We start from the raw sequence: 21,486 nt of genomic DNA, 5'->3' as shown, positions 1-21,486 counted from the left end.
TACCTGCAGGCCCTCCCGCACTGCCTCCAACAGGTAAGGGATGATGGAGTAGTTCCACAGGTCTGTGAACCACACCTGAGAACCTTCTACGTCCATGGGGCAGGACAGGAAGAGGCGTGGCCCTACGGTGGAGGAAGGAAGTGGGGTGTGAATTTGATCTCTCACCGAGTTCTGCTTCAATGAACTGGAGCCTCTGTGCTCTGTGACACGCCTATCGATGACCTCGTCAAACGAAGGTGATTGGTCGGGGATGAGCTCACCGATGGTGACGTCAGAGGAGCTGTGAGTCTCCAGGAAGCGGTTGAGGTGGAGCCAGACTCCCGCCATCCACTCGATGATCTTCACCAGTTCGCAGTTGCGCGCGCGGTTGCTGATCTCCGTTTCCAGAAGCTTCCGACGCAGGAAGCGTCCCAAGAAGCCCTTGACTGGCTCGGTGTGGTTAGCACACAGCACCCACCTGAAACAAACCAGCACACAACCCATCTTCCTTCACACTTAGGGACAAGCCAGGCTTTTGTGAAACAAAAAAAAAGTGTTCTTCTGTCCCCTAGTGGACAAACCCAGATGTGCAGAAAAAATTATTATGACCTCTCACTTTCAATTAGACAGTCAAGCACAGGAATGTTACCTGAAATTATGATGCAGGTGTAGATTTGGGGGAGATGATGTCACTTGATTCATAGTGCCAATGATGTAGGGTCTGTGAGGGAGTGCAGAGGGTTAATGATGACATGACCACACACAGGCACTGTAAGTCACAGCATCCACTCTCACATTGTCAAGGCTTTTCCCACAGCATCCAGTAGTCTACAAGCATCCAGCAGTCTACAAGCGTCCAGTAGTCTACAAGCACAGCCCTCTACAGAAGCCAATGCGTCTCACTCTTAACGGGCTGACGGCACGCTCCCTTAAGGTGTACCACTGACCTACGGAGATGTTTACAGCTCAGCAGGCCGTTGAACACGTCTCCCAGAGGACCGATGTGGTGCAGGTTGTCCAGGACGACGACCAGAGGCGGGCCCCCGCGACTGCTACTGCCCTGATCCGTCAGGTTAGACAGGTACTGCTTCACCTCCTGAACATCACACAGTGGCCAGAAAACACACGTCTCACCGCATGGGTTCCACCGCATGGGTTCTAATGCTATAAATACTCCTCCTAGCCTCGTCCCAGCTCACCTTTCTGGACTTGTTGTCCACGTTGAAGGTGGTGATGACCTTGTCCGCTAGCGTGTGTCCCTCCAGGAGTGCCAGGTGCTCGGCGAGTCTGCTGGCCAGGAAGCTCTTGCCGGTGCCAGACGGTCCGGAGAGGATGACGCGGCCGTGCTCCCGGAGCTGGGACACGCAGCGCTGCAGGACAGGCTTCGGGATGAGCGTCTCGAAGGCCAGCGTGTCCTGACTGTTCTCTGCCACGCCTCCAGGGGGAGACAGAGCACATGGTCACCAAGGTGGACACCACTCCACATCCCGTACGCCCCTTCCCCTGCCCCACCTCCACAGGGCCACGCCCCTTTCCCTGCCCCACCTCCACAGGGCCACGCCCCTTCCCCTGCCCCACCTCCACAGGGCCACGCCCCTTTCCCTGCCCCACCACCACAGGGCCACGCCCCTTCCACTCACTCCACTCACCTTTCAGCCTGACGGAGATGGTGTCGTTGTCGCCCACCAGGTACCCACAGGGGAGGAGCTCTGGGGTGTCTGTGTGGCTGGTGCGGAGGACGTCTCCGATGCTGTAGCCCAACACGCTGTCTGTGCTGAGCCCGAGCTGCGTCAGAGGGTCCACGTGGATGATGTACTCCTGCACCGGTGGAGACACACATGGATAAACAAGAGGAACCAGGGACAGATAACACCAAGACAAAGAAAGACATCTGTAGCTCAGTGTTGTGAAACATTTGCTAAATGCTAAGTAGAAGAATTCATCTCTTAAACTCAAGGTTAACTATTTAGTTACTCATCTTAAGGCACATTATTGTGTAACTGCTGCGAGTTACTCAGTAACTACACCGAGCGTAATATGAAGGTGTTGGTGTCAGAGTGGGCACTGCGCATCTGGACTGACCAGAGGACCCTTAATGAATCAGGTCCCTGAACTGGGTGAAACGCCAGGAGACCAGGCCTGGTGCTGACTGTACCTTGAATAAAGTAAGTGCTGACTATACTTTGAACAGGCGTCAGTGCTGACTGTACTTTGAACAGGCGTCAGTGCTGACTGTACTTTGAACAGGCGTCAGTGCTGACTGTACTTTGAACAGGCGTCAGTGCTGACTGTACTTTGAACAGGCGTCAGTGCTGACTGTATCTTAAACAGGCGTCAGTGCTGACTGTATCTTGAACAGGCGTCAGTGCTGACTGTATCTTGAACAGGCGTCAGTGCTGACTGTATCTTGAACAGGCGTCAGTGCTGACTGTACTTTGAACAGGCGTCAGTGCTGACTATCTTGAACAGGCGTCAGTGCTGACTGTATCTTGAACAGGTGTCAGTGCTGACTATCTTGAACAGGCGTCAGTGCTGACTGTATCTTGAATAGGTGTCAGTGCTGACTGTATCTTGAACAGGCGTCAGTGCTGACTATCTTGAACAGGCGTCAGTGCTGACTGTATCTTGAATAGGCGTCAGTGCTGACTGTATCTTGAACAGGTGTCAGTGCTGACTATCTTGAACAGGCGTCAGTGCTGACTGTATCTTGAACAGGCGTCAGTGCTGACTGTATCTTGAACAGGTGTCAGTGCTGACTGTATCTTGAACAGGTGTCAGTGCTGACTGTATCTTGAATAGGCGTCAGTGCTGACTGTATCTTGAACAGGTGTCAGTGCTGACTGTATCTTGAATAGGCGTCAGTGCTGACTGTATCTTGAACAGGTGTCAGTGCTGACTGTATCTTGAACAGGTGTCAGTGCTGACTGTATCTTGAATAGGCGTCAGTGCTGACAGTACCTTGAACAGGCGTCTGACAACGCCATCTAACACCTCCCACTTGGTTCTGCCACTCACGCCGATGCAGCCAATCAGGAAGTGCCGTGGTCTGCTCTCCTGAGAGGACCAGAGGCAGAAACAGGACTAAAGTAAGAAGGACTAAAGAAATAAACAAGGCTAAAGTAAACTTGGCTAAATAAGTAAACATGACTAAAGAAGTAAACAGGACCAAAGTAAACAGGACTAAAGAAGTAAACAGGACTAAAGAAGTAAACAGGGCTAAAGACGTAAACAGGACTAAAGTGAACAGGAGTGCCGATCCATCTACTAGATTTCAGTGGCATATGGTGATGAACACAAATTAATCTAAAGAATAACTATACAAAAGAGATGGAAAGAGATGTGTGTGAGGTGTGTGTGTGTGTGTAAGAGGAGAAGCTCGCCTCTTTCCAATTTGGCTCTCTCTCCACGCTGACCACCACCTTAACATGGGGTCCCTCTTTCCACAAGCTGCCGTCACTACTGTTCTCCAGCAGCATATCTGACACACACACATGCACGCACGCATGCACATAAATACACACACACACACACACACACACACACACACACACACACACACACACAACACACACACACACACACACACACACACACACACACACACACACACACACACACACACAGGAGTTTATAAGAACATATATGTTACTACAGCCTTCTTAAAACCAATGTATGTGTGGGTTTTACATGTTTAAATGTCTGTGTGTTTATGTGTTAGTGCTTGTGTATGTATGCATGCATTAATGTGGGGTTAAGTGTGTATGTATGTATGCCCATGCGTGTGTGTGTGTGTGTGTGGGGTGTGGTTCCTTACCCAGACTTGTGGACTCAGTCAAGTTCGGCTGAGGGGGCAGGCCCATTTCTAGCGGGGTGAGGGGTCCTTGTGCTGCGAATGTGCTACAGCTCCCCCTAGTGTCCATCCTTAGCCGGTCATTCTCAGCTTTCAGCTTCTCAATTTCCATCTGCCCACACAAAACACAGGCATACACCACCGTGTTTACACCTAGAAGCAGGACCATGCGGACACCCACGCCCACTGATGACTTATGGGGTGGATATGTTATGTAATTCTGCAGAGTAACTGGAGAAGCTAAAGGTGGAGGAGAGGAAGTAAAGGAGTGATGTAAAGGAGGTGGAGTCAGGATGATGGAGGCGGGGTTAGTAGGGTCATAGTTCTGCCTCTAACCTGCATACGGCTCATGGACTCTCGGAGTTGGTCGAGCTGGTGGGCGGAGCTTAGGGCCTCCAGTCTAATGTCTGTGAGCTTCATATCCTTGTCACGCAGGTCACTACGGAGCTGCAGAACCATGTCTGCATCACTGTCCATACACTCCGAGATCCTGGAATACATTACACACACACACACACACACACACACACACACACACACACACACACACACACACACACACACGCACCACAGACGTACACACACAAACACGTACAAACACATTATACATCAGTCATATTGTTTTTGGTCAAAGTGATGTTCTAAAAATCGTAGTTAGTAATCTGTTAATTCATTACAGTATATTAAATTATCATTAAATTAAATGATTAAATTATTACAATTATTTACAAAGTAAAAGTCATTTGGTCTCACAAGTCCTGTTTAATCTGTTAATAATCAAGTTTGGTGGCACTGAGCATCTGTGAAATTTGTTATGATCAGATCTGACCGGCGTTAGGCAGAATCAAATGATTACTGCACATTGGATGTTTGTGACTGCAGTAGAATCAGGGATCACTGTAATATCTCCACTCCAGTCACTGATTTAGAAATGCCATTCTTGGACCATTCAGTTAATTTTTTTTTTTTGATTTTTAAAATGGGTTTTATTTATTGTTGTGCTCTGTTACCGGGCTAGAGAGCTGGTCCTGATGGGAGCATGACTACTGCCCCATCCATGTCCGTAAACAGAGAGTGAGGAGAGGACAGGACTATGCACACACACACACACACACACGTACACACACGTACACACACACGCACACACATCCAACCACAACAACAGGCATCAAAAATCACCATCTTAACATTAACCTCTCCAGAGTTAACCACTGCATAGTAACATCTTTCTCAGATATAGTACTGGAGCAAGCATGCTGTATGAACCGCCCACAGACTGCCGGAGTGGGACAGCATCGCAGGATTCAGGCGGAGGCTCAGGGTGACCCCAGGGCAGGTACTAACCCTGGGAGCTAATCCTGCTCCATCACCCCAGCCCGTAAACAGAGTGTAAACAGTCTTGTCAAGCCTGCGTGGACAGCTGGCTGAGACTCGTCGGGAGAAGAGAGCAGTGCTTACAGCGAGTTGGACTGTGAGTGTCTGAGCAGCAGACCGGTGGCTGGGGGTGACCGTCCATACTGTAGTGTGGGAGAGGGGGACAGGGAGGGGTCGGCCCCGTCCTCAACGTCTGAGTGTGACGAGGCAGACCGGGGCATCGACCTCTTCCCAAAGGCCTGCTTGAAGGAGGTCCTTAGCTGAGGGGAGGAACAGACAACAGGACACGGTTCTGAAGATCTGTCTGGGACAGACACAGCTCTCCATTCTAAACCAGCCTGAACTCAAAGTGATGTCACAGTGAACTCTAAGGTGAAATCACATTGATGTCATAGTCAGCGCTAAGGTGAAATCACAGTGATGTCACAGTGAACTCTAAGGTGAAATCACATCGATGTCATAGTCAGCGCCAAGGTGAAATCACAGTGATGTCACAGTGAACTCTAAGGTGAAATCACATCGATGTCATAGTCAGCGCTAAGGTGAAATCACAGTGATGTCACAGTGAGCTCTAGAATGACATCACAGTGATGTCACCATTCACCTTACTGGCTTTTACTGGCCTTCGTGTTCTCCTGAGCTGCATGAATGCTGCTTGACTTTTGACTGATCTGTGCTATATTAGAGATAATCCATTGATATGTATCAAAAACACTGAAGCTGATAACGTCCTCATATCCTTTAAACAGCATGTGTGTAACTCACGGGCAGCTGCCCCATCATCTCAGTGGCCTGCACACTTTCACGTTTAGTGGTTAACTTGGTTCACAGCTGAACAGAACAAGTGGATGAGGTATGAAAAAATAATACAGTTCTGCAGACAAAGCAAACACACTTTCACAACACACCCACTTGTGTTTGACAGTGAGTCAGTCTGGGGTAGGAATTACAAACATTCCAAGGCCGACTGATCAATCTGTCAGCATTAGCGTCTCGAACTGGGAGGAAAACTCACCTCATAAACCCACACGACGAGACGAGAGCACACAGAGAAGAAAAGAAAAATCGTATTTCAATATGCCACATTTAGCTGAAGTGATGATGCCTCTCACGGTCAGCGGGTCTTATGCAGTAATGGAAGAATGCGTGTGGGGTGATGTCCACGCATTAACGGTGACAGACTCAGAATGAAGAGAGGCGGCCAACAGCTACAGACCCACAGAACAGGAGAATCCACAGAGGTGTCAACCGGCCCCCACAGATAACTCACTCACCGAAGGCAGCTGAGGACATGCTGAACGGGGGTGGGGGTCACCCCTCTCTCCTGACCCATCAAACAACACCCTGTTCTTTTTGTCTGCTCTCCTCTCGAAGGGCCCACAAACCGCAGGTGTAAACATTCACAAAGTCAAAATCCTGCCATGAATCACACACCTGAATCCACCGAATAATTCCACCTCATTCCAGTTAATCTAATGAATCTGGAAGCATCCAAATGCTTTTTCGTTTGTGTCATTTACACTTAAAAGTACTGAAGTGTAGTTGCTGCGGTTACTGCCCTCTGATAGGACAGCGGGAATCTGAATATGGCTCCGCCCACTCTGAATATCCCAGCTGTTTACACTGAATTCACGATAACTGTGTTCACTAATAAACAGCCAAGCTACTGGGTGGCAGTCATTTGCATACTAAATTATGCATGTCAAAAAGAGTCCGCCTATCATAAAACTATCATTGACACCTGAATGAGCACCAGAAAACAGGACTAGCTGTGATATCACTCATCGTGATGACTGTGTACTTTCCACCACAGAAGCCAAGAAAACTCTATTGCTACAGAAACATCAACAACTAACAGAAACTTCTCAGTCAACCCTAAATTATGATCACACTAAAGTTTATACACCCTGTTTTACTTTTCCACAACATAAAAGCAACCCTTAACCACAAATCTGGCCAAGAGAGGGTGACAGAGAGCACAGAAGCCACACCACAGAAGCCTAGTGAAACCCCTTGGTGTGATTTCTGTTGCTGGAATTTTCATGTATCCACCTGCTCAGGAGGACTGGGTGACCAGTAAGAGACTGTGACACCAGCATTTGTTAGGAGGGAGCACTACTGCAGTCCAGAGCCGGGGTGGCTAATCGGGAGATTCGGGAGGATTCCCGATGGGCCGGCTCATGTCAATCTCTAGTTTGGGCCGATTGGGATGGAAAAATAATTTTGGGCTGGATTTGCGCGTGAAACTGCCGGGCTGGAAAAGTGGCCCACTCCGGCCATGCTGCAGTCTCACAGGGTTATATGCATCTCCTGGGATCGGGAACAGTGCACATATGTTGGGACAACACGACAGCTGGTAGGCACTCTAAACATAGGCTTGTTAACAGAATGAACCCTGTGATCAGATTCAGTGGTGTCGAGGGTGAGAACGTCTTCTCCCTCTTCATGAAGCCCTTTAGGAAGGATCAGAAATCAGAATCTAGAACTCTCACTATGGTTCTAGATTTTGATTGCTCAGTATTACGATTCCATGGTCATCAGCATCACCTTTAAAGTATCACGTATGCATGGGTGAAGCGAGGAAGACTCACCCAGTTCTTCCTCTTCTTCTTGTTCTTGGCGTCGTGCTCAAGACTGCTGGGCACACTAGAGAGGCTGGAGGCACTGGTGATGGACACACTGTCTGAGGAACGCTGGCCCTGAATCTGCAGCTCCTCTACAGGCTGAGGGGGGACACTACAGTAGACTGAGCAGGAGCACACACACAGAGAGAGAGAGAGAGAGAGAGAGAGAGAGAGAGAGAGAGAGAGAGAGAGAGAGAGAGAGAGAGAGGGAGAGAGAAAGAGAGAAATTTTGAATCCCCTACACCTCCACTACTCATGCCGCTTTTACATGAGTACCCCAGACATGCAAACATTTTAGACTAAAAGAAGAAACATTGTCTCTACCCAGTTTGAAAAGACCTGTGGAATGTGCCCATGAGGCGGGGTTAGTGCAGGAGTCAGCCCCACCTTTACTGGGTGGGCTGAGTAGGCGGGGTTAGTGCAGGAGTCGGCCCCACCTTTGTTGGGCGGGGCTGGGTAGGCGGGGTTAGTGCAGGAGTCAGCCCCACCTTTGTTGGCCAGGGCTGGGTAGGCGGGATTAGTGCAGGAGTCGGCCCCACCTTTGTTGGGCGGGGCTGGGTAGGCGGGGTTAGTGCAGGAGTCGGCCCCACCTTTGTTGGGCGGGGCTGGGTAGGCGGGCTTAGTGCAGGAGTCGGCCCCACCTTTGCTGGGCGGGGCTGGGTAGGTGGGGTTAGTGCAGGTGTCGGTCCTACCTTTGCTGGGCGGGGCTGGGTAGGCGGGGTTAGTGCAGGTGTCGGTCCTACCTTTGCTGGGCGGGGCTGGGGTGTCGAGGACTCCACTGATGGCCGCCTGGGCCACACAGTTCTGATTCTTCAGCAGGTCAATAGTCTTCCTCAGTTCGTTTAGCTCAGTGTCCTACAACCCCATCACACACACACGCACACACACCCACACGTGCATACATGTAAACACACACACACACACACACAAACACAGGCATACACATACCCGTGTAAATATACTTATCCACACATGTGAACACAGACATGCAAGTACACACATGCACACAAACATTTACTCACTTACACGCACACACACACACACATACATACATACACACATATCTCACACAGTCACCAACCTTTTGTTCTGCTGTTGAAGTGAGGCTCTGCAGTCTAATGGTCATATTGCCCAGACTCTTCTCAAACGCTGCCACTAGATGAGCCTGCACACACACACACACACACACACACACACACACACACACACACACACACACACACACACGAGGATTCATATTTTCATCATCCCCACTAATATGTCGTGTATATGTCATTCTGGGGTCCCTGTGCGACTCCTGTTCGTCTGGCCATACTGGCTTACAGGAGCATGCTGGGGCATGACCCCTATCACCACGGCAACCTGCTGGAGCAGGAACCTGAACTGTGTCCCCAGCAGGGAACGACGATCAGCTGCTGGACAAACTGCTTCGCGTGTGGCAGCAGATTCCACCGCCGGGTTGTTTCCCCTTCAGGCAGAAAGACCTTTGAACTGTATTTCTGCTCGGACACCACACACTGCTGCCACAGCGACAGGGCTCACCAACGAACCCACAGTGAAATAGTCCTTTGATCTCCACACAGTCAGGAAAGAGTAAACACAATTCACTTTCTCTCTCTATCTCTCTCTCTCACACACACACACACACACACACACACACACACACACACACACACACACACAATCCTATCATATACGCCATGGTAAGTGAGCTGATAACTGAGGAGCATTCAGTACCAGATCTGGATGGCTGCCGTCAGACAGAGACAGGGGAGTGTGTCTGGGCATGTGTGTGTGCGTATCATGCTTTAAATGTCTTAAAGCAAAACTCTAAAAACAGCTACTGCTGAGAAACAATGCCAGCAGCTTACACAGAAGACAACGCCGAGTCTGTGTGTGAGTGTGTGTGTGTTTCACCTCCTTGACAGAGGAATCCCAGTGTGTAAGAGCATTAGGGTGAGTTGTGAAACTGGCACCCAGATGAGGGCAGGATGTTAGAGCACTTCAGTGGTGAGGGTACGCTGGCATATTTGTTTAAACTGAAGGAACGGAGCGAATAATTCCACTTTATTACGGAACACAACTAAACCTGACCTGTCGTTTCAAAGAAGATGAATGTAGATACTAACACTAAAGCATGTTCATCAAACACTCAACCACACACCACAAACACTCAACCACACACCACAAACACTAAGCCACACGGCAAACACTAACACAGACTGCAACAGAACCACAAACACTAAACCACACAGCAAACACTAACACAGGCTGTAACAGAACCGCAAACACTAAACCACACAGCAAACACTAACACAGGCTGTAACAGAACCACAAACACTAAACCACACAGCAAACACTAACACAGGCTGTAACAGAACCGCAAACACTAAACCACACAGCAAACACTAACACAGACTGCAAGAGAACCCCAAACACTAAACCACACAGCAAACACTAACACAGGCTGTAACAGAACCACAAACACTAAACCACACAGCAAACACTAACACAGGCTGTAACAGAACCACAAACACTAAACCACACAGCAAACACTAACACAGGCTGTAACAGAACCACAAACACTAAACCACACAGCAAACACTACCACAGGCTGTAACAGAACCACAAACACTAAACCACACAGCAAACACTAACACAGGCTGTAACAGAACCACAAACACTAAACCACACAGCAAACACCAACACAGGCTGTAACTGCACTACAACAGGTGCAGCACAAGAGTTTCTCAGTCAATCCTAGTACCTTGAAACTTTAGTAAATAGCCTAATTGCTGAGACAGTGCTGGGTTCAGGCGCTGATCGATGTCACCGGGTGGCGTGAGGAAGGGGAGGGACAGGAAGGTTGTGTGTGCACTCACGTTGGCACTCAGCTGTGTGGTGAGGGTGGACACTTTCTCCTGGGATGACTCCAGTTCCCTCCGGAGTTTACGGATCTAAACACACACGGCACCGGGACGTTAGTCACACGTAAACACACACGGCACCAGGATATCAGCCACACGCCACCACACACGCTACCAGGACATCAGTCACACACAGACAGGTACTAAAGCGCCCGAGCAGGACGACATTAAAGCAAGCACAGCATTAGCAGCCGTGCAAGCAAGACTAGAATATCAGAGTTTAGTGGTCCAAATCAAATGATGCCAAAGAAGCAGCTTACCTCAGAGTGAGACTTCTCGTCAGGCTGGTGGGCAGAAGAGCAACAAAGGTGGTGTTTATTCAGGACAAACACCTCCCTGCTCATGAGTACGCTAGCTCATGGGATATTATACTGCATGTATTCATATTCACCCAAAGGGAGAAAATACACATTAACATTAAGAGTCATCTAATACTCCCCTTTATATTATGAGCAGTGATACTAAACACACATGATGGCTCGAAGATATGCAATTATAGTATGCCGCAATACATGCAGATTCTTTATTTGAGATCATTATAACACACAACATATGTGGGTTTGGTCGTGTGACTCACCGTGGAGTACACTGAAGAGGTGTTGGACACCAGGGACAAACTGGAGCCATGCACTAAAAGACAGAAAGACAGACAGACGGATAGATAGATAGAGAGAGAGATAGATAGATAGATAGAGAGAGAGTCAGAGAGACGGACAGACAGGGGAGAGAGACAGGAACAAGTGAGCTGGGTCACTCAGGCGACAGGTCTGATAACATCTGGTAGCTGAGTGACTCAGAGATCACAACAAGACTGCGTAGGTTTAAGGAGATGCTACAACATGCTAATGGGTGGAGAGACACGTCAGTGCTTAGTCAGCTCCTGGGTGCCACAATACAAACAATATAAAATTCCACCTTATTAATGCCCTGAAGGGTTTATATATCCGTGTGTGTGTGTGTGTGCGCGCAAGTGACTCTGCAAGAACATCGTAGAAAACACTGTAAAGTAACGCGCATCTTGTGTAAAGAAAAACACTATGTAAAATAACACATATGCCATTTAATGTAACACACATGCTGTGTAAAGTAGCACACGTGCTGTGGAAAGTTATACACATGCTACGTAAAGTATCCTGACAAAAGAACCGAAGACCTCGCTGAACAGAAGAGCAACCCTTCTAAAACTGCATCATGGAGAGAAGAGACGTCGGCTCCCCTCCCTGTGAGGAGAAGCCGACCCGGACGGAGCAGCACCTCTGTCCAGGGCCCACTCTGATCTTTGGGCAGTGTTTAGAGATCAAACACACACGGGCTAGTGTGAGGTCAGACAATGCTACTGTGTGATGTTCTGGAAGCAGAATCACTCACCAAACACCTATGGAATCAAAAATACACAAAGTAAATCAAATCTGTTCACCAAACACCTATGGAATCAAAAATACACAAAGTAAATCAAATCTGTTCACCAAACACCTATGGAATCAAAAATACACAAAGTAAATCAAATCTGTTCACCCAACACCTATGGAATCAAAAATACACAACGTAAATCAAATCTGTTCACCAAACACCTATGGAATCAAAAATACACAAAGTAAATCAAATCTGTTCACCAAACACCTATGGAATCAAAAATACACAAAGTAAATCAAATCTGTTCACCAAACACCTATGGAATCAAAAATACACAAAATAAATCAAATCTGTTCGAGTGTCCTGTTCAGTCTAATATCGGGTGACTATTCGTTAAATCGCTGTTCCGGTCCAAAAGGGTCTCAGAATTTTATTTGGCACCAGGGACACACTAGGATGAACCTGAATCATGACGGACATCCCATGTCACTGGTCCTTTACGCTGCTTTTCAAATACACACTTAGAGAGTGACTACTGTTCTGCAGCATGTGCAAGTTTTCTGTCTAATAACTCAGCGTAATATCAACTTGTTTAAAATCAGTATGAAATCAACATCTTTAAAACTAGTGTAAACAGCAAGTGTAAAATCTATGTAAAATCAACCTTGTAAAACCAAAATGTAAAATCAGTGTATCACATGTAAAATACGAGTAATATAACCATGCAGAGTCACTACTCTTTAAACTGTACTGAATAACTAGTCCTTAAGGCAGTGAGACTGTATGACCTTAAGGCAGTGAGACTCTGTGTTCGGTAACGTTCGGCGTACGCCAACACCGGTACGTGCTAACTTCAGCATGTGCTAACGTCAGCGTACGCTAACGCCGGCGTGTGCCATCGTACAGCCCAGCCTAAGGCGGGCGACACTCTCACTTGTGTGACGCGTCTTTCATGTGACATTCAGTTTCTGACTAAACAAGTCTACCAATGGGCACGATGGACGCTGGAGCTGCTATCTGAGAACAGCAGGTGGTGTTGAGTCACTGCACATTTGGAATTTGAAAGCCTGCAGTGGTGGGACGTTAAGAACAGGCAGGGCCCTGGTCTGGTGCCGTTTAGAGCAGATTCAGCACCGGCAGAGTTCTGACCTTCCTCCAGCACCTCACGGAAAGATCCAGAAGCGGTCATGGTGCGGATCTTCTCGTCCGAGGACACGGATGTGTTGCGTGGGCGATGGTCACTATGTGGGTCGTGCGGACCGTCCTGATTGGCCAGGCTGCTAGAGGCACGCGAGGCTGCCAGGTTCGTCGGCACAGCCATGGTGGGACTGCCTAAGGAGGTGAAGAGTGACATTACTAAAGGTCAAGTGCCTTGGGGCACCAATCCTGTTTCTAGGAACCTTGTGTATGCACTGATACTATGTGTGCATGAGTTTGTGTGTGTGTGTGTGTGTGTGTGTGTGTGTGTGTGTGTGTGTGTGTACCAATAATGGTGAAATTGAAGCGTGTGCCGGTGGGTGAGCTGAGGGTGGAGGAAGGTGAAAATGGAGACACGCCTCCTGAAACTTGTCCGCCAGCAGAATGAGAACGCAGCCAATCACGTGCATCCTCACTCTCCCGCCCCTGTGGGAAGTGGGCGTACCTGCAGAAACCCAGTACACTGATTGGTCAAGTGAAGTTCAGACAATTCAAACACACACACACACACAGACGCAAACACAAAAGCACACACACACACACACACACACAAGTTCAGGCTAGTAACTTGTGAGTACGATGAACACACGATGAGCTGGTCTTACACAACCATGGATTTGTCAGTGCGCATTTGTGGCACCTCAACTGAGAAGCACTCAACTCACTGCAGGGAACGTTCACCCGCTCTGAACACCACAACAGCAGCCAGGTATTCATGACACACTCCAGATCCCAAACTTGTGCGGAACAGCACGTGCCCAGAGAGGCTGACCCCAACGAGTCTCACGGTCAGCCTGCCCGACCACACACAAACACCTTTACCTGTCTAGTCTGTGGCAATGTTTGGCAGCTGAAGGCGGGGCTGCAGAGGAAGGGGGCGGGGATAAGGGTAGACACAACAGGGTGGAAAAGGACACTGGATCAAAGATAAAAACAGGAGGGAGATAATGAGAGAACGGGAGAGGAAGAGAGATCCTCAGTGCCGATATAGATCTAGCTTTAATCTCGCCAACACCTTCAAGAATCATTCCTGCTCACAAAGAGCAGAGTGGTCAAAAACATTACATGCAGCTGCGGAGTGAAGACCAAACAACGCACGCTTAAAGCAGCTCTTGTGAAAGGAGGAGAGGAAGGAGGGTAGGGGGCAATTATACAATGCACACAGCAACAAACATGGTTCAACTGACACAGTTCGGGGTCTCCTTAGCGCCGCCCTCGTGGACGGAAGTGGCGCGAGGGTTGTGGAAACAGGAGGCTGCCTGGTGCCCAATTTTACCCCCAGAGAGTCTTTACATGATCACAGGTGCCAGAAGAGGGTGAAAAGGGTTTTAGAGAGGTGTGACGTAACTATAGTTGCTTAGATTAGCATTAAAACAATGAACAGTGAAGTAAGTACCACCAAAAACTTCCCAAAGCCGTTTCAAATGGAGGAAATGACAGTCGCAAAGGAGACTAACAGAATACAGAGGAAATTCAAGGAAACATTTCAAATGCCAGAGTTCCCTTTGCATGCAGGCTGCTCCAGAGGGCACACAAGCTTCCCTCTTCACAAGGTAACAGAGATAAGAAATACAAGACACCAGATAAGCCAGGAGGTTCTTGTTTTTTCTCATTACTTCATGGGTCAACTGGATGATACCATCTGCTTATCTGTGGTATGCTTTGGCACTGATGAATCAGCCAGAGCTTAAAACACTTAGAAAACACAGTCAAAGCCTCAATCGTAGCCCCTACCAAACGCACACCACCAACCCTGTCACGCTCCGCTTCTACAGACTATCCGCGCGGGACTGTGGAGGAACCTTTAGAACCTTCCTCCGCCACGTTCACACTGAAAATCTATTTAGAGAATTGATCAATCGAGTCAACAAAGGCCAATTGTCCAACTTTTGAACATCAGGGTTGTCTGCTGTTTGTTTGATCTGATCAGTCTTTCATTGGTCCTGCATGAGAACAGGGTGGGAACAGCCTGTGATCTCTCAAGTCTCAAGTCTTTGGACCAAAGCAGCTGACGGAAGCTGACGTCAAATCGCCCACGGGGAGACACGTCTGCCTCTGAACATGCTCCAACACTGTAGTAGAACTTTCTAGAGCATGCGGTGGAGGTCATTCAGCCGACGACTGCTTTATCTTCAACAAATGAGCCATTTCAGAGAGATCCGATCGTCGCCGTTCATGAAGAGAAGCTATAACAACTTATTATGCACTGGTGAATGGTGCTAATCAGATCTGTTTAAATCATCAGTGTTAAATTCCAGCACAAGAAGGCTGCATGCTGAATACACTTCATAATGCTTATCAGCTAATGGAGCCCCATCACAGCAGAATGTTATATAACATAAAGGTCCTCTATGTTATGTCGTGACTAACATTATCAGGGCCTGTTCCCTGAGTAATAACACCCTTCCAGCCATCTGAAACAAATGTAGGTCTACAGACCTTTCAGGTACGATCCATTTTAATCTAAGCCAGTTGTCAGACATCTAGAGTGGCTTTTCATATGATGACCTACCAGTGAGAATTCTCACCTGTGCAATGTGGGCGGTGACACATCTGAGTACCGCCCCCCTGCCTGTTTGCCATGCTGGTCCTGCCTCGTCAGGGTGTCCCCGCAGCCTGTGTCCCCGCAGCCTGCGTCCTCAAGTCCTGCTGGCAGGGTCCCCGTGTCTGAGAGCACACCCTTCTCTCGGTCCGTCTGGTTGGCACTGACCGTCAGGCACCGGCGGCTCTTTGGATTGGGCAGGGTGGCAGTGCCCTTACTGATGAGGCCAACGTCTACGCCACACGTGGTGGGCCGAGTAGCAGCATGGGCAGCGCCCGCTCCCCGGTTGGCACGGCTAGGCCGGGGTAGGCTCCGGTACTGGAGGGTGGTCCGGGCACTCGGGGGAAGGTATCCATCATCGACGCTGGTCTGTCGACCAATCAGGCGGGTCGTGGTGAAGCCGGCAGTCATTGGCATCTTCCCTGGAGTAGCAGAAGCAGCGGTCACCATGCCGTTCTTCTTGGAGCCGAGGGCGTTGGGGGTCGCTCGGGTGGTGGGGCCGGACGGAAGCTTCTTGCCCTCGGTGAGGGACGCCTGTCGCTGTGAGGAGGAGCGAGGGGGGCGGTTGGGCTGCGGGGAAGTGCGACCTTTCTCCGACACCTTGGCGTCGTCTGTTTTGCCTGCAGGGAGATAAATGTCATGAGTCATCAACTGTGAGCAGTGACTACCCTGACAGTTCAGGAGTCAGGACACGTCTCCACCAGCCTCACACTCCACAGACTCACAGTGCACAGACTCAGACACAGATACGTGTGCTGTACACGGACTCAGACATAGTGTGCTGTATACACAGATATCTACAGTATATATATCTAGAACATAAACAGAACCAAAGACATTTGAATATGTCAGAAGAGCCCTCTGGAACTGGGGTAACTCGTTCATGGGAGCTGTTTTCATACATACCATTATTGTGGACTTTCAGTGAGCTGCAGTTCATCAGAGCCTTAGTCTGAGGACAGGCCACGCCCACCTGGCCACTCGTGCCCCGCCTCCAGGAGCCCGTCTGTGATATTGTGGGTGTTTTGCAGCCTGTTAAGCTGCATTCTGATTTGTCTGAGATGTCTGACAGGTGACACCACTTTGAGCCAGTGTTCATCTTGACACAGCCGTCTGAACAGCCGTCTGGGCACGCGAGGTCGTTGTTATTCCAGAGGGAGTTCTGTGCAACAGCAGAATGCTTCTCTGTGTCTGTCTGAAGATGGTACAAAAAACAACAACAAAACCAAAGAATTCAGATTGCAACATCATAGACCCATCCTGCACCCAGAATCCCAACTCCACCAAAACACCAAACTGAACTGAGCACTTCAGCAGTTTCAAGCTGTTGTCCAGACGTGAGGGTCTTACTCAGTGCACGAGCATGAGTGAGATATGAGTCAAAGCCTGTAGAACAGGCCCCTGCAGGAGGAGGAGGCTCCTGCAGGAGGAGGTCTCTGTAGGAGGAGGAGGCCCCTGCATGAGGAGGTCCCTGTAGGAGGAGGAGGCCCCTGCATGAGGAGGTCCCTGTAGGAGCAGCTGCCTCATGGCAAATGGACTCTAGCGCTCACTGCTAATTCACTATTGGCTGACTCCATGGCTTTCAATTGGTGCGCTTCAAAGCTGCAACTCCTGGGTCCTTTAAAAGGTTCCCCAAATAAACAGAGCTTCTGCTCGGAAGCACCTCCCCAGACGCAACCAACCAGGATGATATCATCCGACCTCTGAGAAGGTCACTGTTCAACTGCTACTGAAAATACTCATAAAACATCATTGCCAAGGAAAGAATTTTAATGGCCCCCAGTTGTTATCAGGCCTCAAATCCAAAACACTGTTATCTCAATATTCATACAATAAATTCAACCACACAGTCTGGAGGAAGGAATGATGGAATGTAAGGGGGCTGAGAGAGAGAGAGAGAGAGAGAGAGAGAGAGAGAGAGAGAGAGAGAGAGAGAGAGAGAGAGAGAGAGAGAGAGAGAGAAATGTATGTGAGAAGTGAGAGAAAGAAAGAGAAATAAAATAGAATGACAGATGAAGGCCAGGGAGGTTGAGAATGAGAAAGAGGGACTGAGAGAAGGATTGAGAGAGTGAGACAGAGAGGGAGAGAGAGGCAGAGAGAGAGAGAGAAAGAGAGATAGAGAGAGATATGAAGGTCAGAGGTGGCAGATTTTTGGCTTGTATTTCTGCTATATTGGCTCATGACTTTATTTGAATGTTTGAGTTATAAATATATGGAACGTATGGATCATTTATGAGTCCAGGAACAGCTAGATGAATGAAACACGGCTGTGCTGCTCTGTCTGAACTAGTGGACATGCTATAACCTGACTGTATTGTTTGCACATGATATACAAATGATGCGTTTATGCTAACAGACGAACTACATCAGTGTTAGGGGGTTCAAGGTCACAGGTCATTCAGGCTGTATGCGGAGGTCAGTGGCTGGAGTGCTCAGTAGAGTCAGGAACATGGACAAAAAAGTATTTGTTTCACCAGGATGCGCACAATGACATAGTGTCTGTGGACCCCACGTGCTCGGAACTGGGCGAGACAGGCAGGTGAGTCACACCCCCCACGGCTGCCGCCGGCGCTGCCCGGGCAGAGCAGGCTGGGCCTGGATGACAGACCACCAGCCTTTACCCTAACGAGCAGCACCTGTCCAGACGCCCCTGCACAGCACATCAAAGCCTGGTGTTGGGAATCCCCAACACAGCAGATTAAAAAGGCCTTAAAAAGATCCAACTGGAAAACCACACATCACCATCTCCCACGACCCTCCTGAAAGAGAAATACAGAGGGACAACCCCCAGCAGTGGACATGTCTATGTCTGGACGCCTGTGCGTCCGTGGTACGTCTGGTCATGTACTGGCTTCCCGGCTTGGACAGCCTGCTGGTCAGGGTACTAGTCCTCGACAACAAGTGTGTTTGTGTGTGTGTGTAACACCTTCTTTACAATCTCTTTCTCTTTTGTGATATTAAAATAATTATTTGAGACACAAAACACAAACAGAACAGCGTTCTGAACATCTGCCAGTCTGATAAAAAATAAAACACAAACGGACATAATGGCTGTCTCTACAATACACGGTTGCTGTGTTTTGGTGAAGGTCTAACGTGTTTGTCTTTCCTCTGTGTAGAATGTGCATGTTTGGGTTTGGGGTCAAAAGGTTTGGGGTCATTATCACTGCTTCTGCTTTAAACAAGATCCTTTTCACATCCCTCTGTGATAATAATGTGATGACAACTGTACATTTTCTAAGTATCAACATTTTTATATTTTTTGTTAGTTTGGGGCTTTTTTGTTGTTGTGGTTGACTGATGTCTGCAATTCAAATTGCCCTTTGGGGACAACAAACATAATCTAACCTAAAAAAATGTAATCTGAAACATCTCGTCTCTCTCTCTCTCTCTCTCTCTCTCACACACACACACACACACACAGCGGTGTTCTGCTGCTCTTTTGTCCATTTCTCCCTCCGTCTCTCTTCCTCTCCGCTTTATTAGGCTGAATTGATGGTTCTGGTCCAGCTGCCTGACACTCACCTGTTCCTCTGTGTTCCGGCGCGGCCCGGAGGGTGTGGTGACGTAGGACCGACAGGACAAGCTGGTACTGAGATCATCTGTGTCCAGGATCTCACTGATGCCACTGCTGACTGAACTGCTGTCGTCCCAGCTGACAGAGGGACAGACGGGGCGGGGTTAATAAAGTACTAAAGTAAAGTTAATTCAGTAACTTCATAAAGTTAATTTAAGTACTCAAACTTAAAAGAATCATTGCATTGCACAGTGTGACTTAACTTTTATAATACAGCACTCAGGCATACGTATCATGGATGATTTACACACGCAACATTCCTCCTTATAAAATGGTGCCCTTAATCATTTTGATGTAACGCAAAATTCTAAGGATTTTATGAACCAAAAAAGCAGAAAAACACCAGAAGACTGAGCCCCTGAATCTTCAGGGGATTCGAGCAGGAGAAACAGATTCGCTTTTCCTTCGTGGTTGTGAATTTAAACCGGTCTACGTGTCTCTCAAAACGTTTGATTAGCTAATCGTCCGAATCTTTCGCTTTGCGCCGTATTATTGTCCAGCGAGAGCGCATGCGCCAGTTTCCCAACGCCGTTAGGTTGTCCAGCGAACGCCACGATTTCGGTCACGCATGACAGATGTTTTCTGTTCCAGATTAAAAAAAACTATATTTATACTGGCACGCACAACAAGGCAATCTATTACAGGACGTCCAAAATCAGTGATCCCACTGAGAAAATACCTCTTTAACTTATTTATAGGGCAGTTATAAGTATAAATGTATTGGGCAGTTATAATTATAAACTTAAACAATTTGGATTATCGTCTTTTAAGCGTAGCCTACTGAAGGAAAAAGATAACATGCAATCAAAACGGCAGATGCAATGCAGGAAAGCTTACCAAGACCACACCAAGACGAGCGGAAGAACGTGGGGGTTCGTAGCTGCGCGCGCTGAAGCCGTTTCTCAGGTCTCGCCAGCAAAGCGACTTTGACTGTCAGCACGCGCCGGCTGCTCCGTCTCCCCATTAATCACGCGCGTTAAGACTGGGAGCTAATAAACACCGCGGACTACCAAACAAACCCTGCCCTTCAGGCCGAGGTGGCACACGAGTGGCATAATCACACATGAAAACTTTACTTTGGCTTTTGTCCGACAACCCTAAAACCTAAAAAAATCAGAGTCTGTTTTGGTGACCCCATAGGTGCTATTTCTTTCGGTCCGTGTGTTTCGTGGGATTTTTGTTTGTTTGTCTGTTTGTCCATACGTCGCATCAAGTGTGATGACAGGTGCTGCAAACGGTTAACACAAAGACCGAGGTGGCCGAAGTACAATTATTAAAGTCTAGAGACACAAAGGAAGCTATTTTGAAAACACCAGTAATCATGTTTATATAAAAACATCGAGCACATAATTTTACGCACGCAAAATGACAACACGAATTTAGAACTGAAGTGGCTGGTTGGTGGCGGACTCAGCAAGCACCTCAGGTTCAGTGATTTCCCCAACACAACCTGGTACATTGGTACCACAGGGCAGCACATGGGCAGAACAACTAGTCTTTATACTGCAATGGAACGATGTCAGAGAGAGAGGGAGATGAAGGTGTGGGTGCCAGAGTGGGGGATGAGAAAGAGAGTGAGAGCAAGAGAGAGAGAGAGAGAGAGAGAGAAAAGGGTGTGGGAGAAGTGGGTCAGAGTGGTGTTTTTTCACCGATCTGAAGAATTCCATCTTCTCTCTTGTTCTAATACAGTAAGTACATCCCCTCTGCTCTGTCCAAGAACAACCACACCTTAAGTATTCATTCAACAACACGGCAAGGAGAGCATATATTAAACTCTGTTTGAAGTGCTTTCAGGTCTTGAATACAGAGGTGTTTTCAAAGAGGGAATTTCCTGAAACATTTGTCTGAAGAAAAAAAACCTTCATGTACATAAGTTAGCGACTTAGTAAAATGACTGTGGGAACACAAAATACATTATCATATATTACAAAATACATTAAAATCTCACATCAATTATACCAGCACTTGCTGAAGGAGATACAGTACGTGCGGATGAAACCCACACACAGGTAGTTGTGGAAACATCACATTCTCCTAAACTATCTTCTCAAAGTGTAGAAACC

The 21,486-nt window shown here is 48.2% G+C and overlaps 1 protein-coding gene across 1 annotated transcript in view; it reads right to left on the bottom strand.

The window, feature by feature from the left end:
- The window catches only part of nav2b (neuron navigator 2b), an 86,491-nt gene that overhangs the window by 2,687 nt on the left and 62,318 nt on the right, over positions 1–21,486 (bottom strand). The window contains exons 13-35 of the mRNA XM_077022199.1: positions 19,372–19,501; positions 16,753–17,041; positions 15,833–16,466; positions 13,592–13,749; positions 13,257–13,439; positions 11,332–11,384; positions 11,015–11,038; positions 10,710–10,784; positions 8,909–8,992; positions 8,571–8,682; positions 7,795–7,949; positions 5,288–5,463; positions 4,840–4,920; positions 4,166–4,319; positions 3,794–3,941; positions 3,360–3,457; positions 2,938–3,033; positions 1,629–1,797; positions 1,179–1,414; positions 927–1,075; positions 629–700; positions 261–457; positions 4–122 (exon numbers count right to left, since the gene is read on the bottom strand). Coding sequence (XP_076878314.1) covers positions 4–122; positions 261–457; positions 629–700; positions 927–1,075; positions 1,179–1,414; positions 1,629–1,797; positions 2,938–3,033; positions 3,360–3,457; positions 3,794–3,941; positions 4,166–4,319; positions 4,840–4,920; positions 5,288–5,463; positions 7,795–7,949; positions 8,571–8,682; positions 8,909–8,992; positions 10,710–10,784; positions 11,015–11,038; positions 11,332–11,384; positions 13,257–13,439; positions 13,592–13,749; positions 15,833–16,466; positions 16,753–17,041; positions 19,372–19,501 — 3,592 coding nt within the window. The remainder of the gene's footprint in view (positions 1–3; positions 123–260; positions 458–628; positions 701–926; positions 1,076–1,178; positions 1,415–1,628; positions 1,798–2,937; positions 3,034–3,359; positions 3,458–3,793; positions 3,942–4,165; positions 4,320–4,839; positions 4,921–5,287; positions 5,464–7,794; positions 7,950–8,570; positions 8,683–8,908; positions 8,993–10,709; positions 10,785–11,014; positions 11,039–11,331; positions 11,385–13,256; positions 13,440–13,591; positions 13,750–15,832; positions 16,467–16,752; positions 17,042–19,371; positions 19,502–21,486) is intronic.

Source organism: Brachyhypopomus gauderio, chromosome 11 (assembly GCF_052324685.1).
Source record: "Brachyhypopomus gauderio isolate BG-103 chromosome 11, BGAUD_0.2, whole genome shotgun sequence".
Classification (NCBI taxonomy): Eukaryota; Metazoa; Chordata; class Actinopteri; order Gymnotiformes; family Hypopomidae; genus Brachyhypopomus; species Brachyhypopomus gauderio.
Note: the sequence above shows the minus strand (reverse complement) of the source record. Positions and strands in the feature narration are given on the sequence as shown.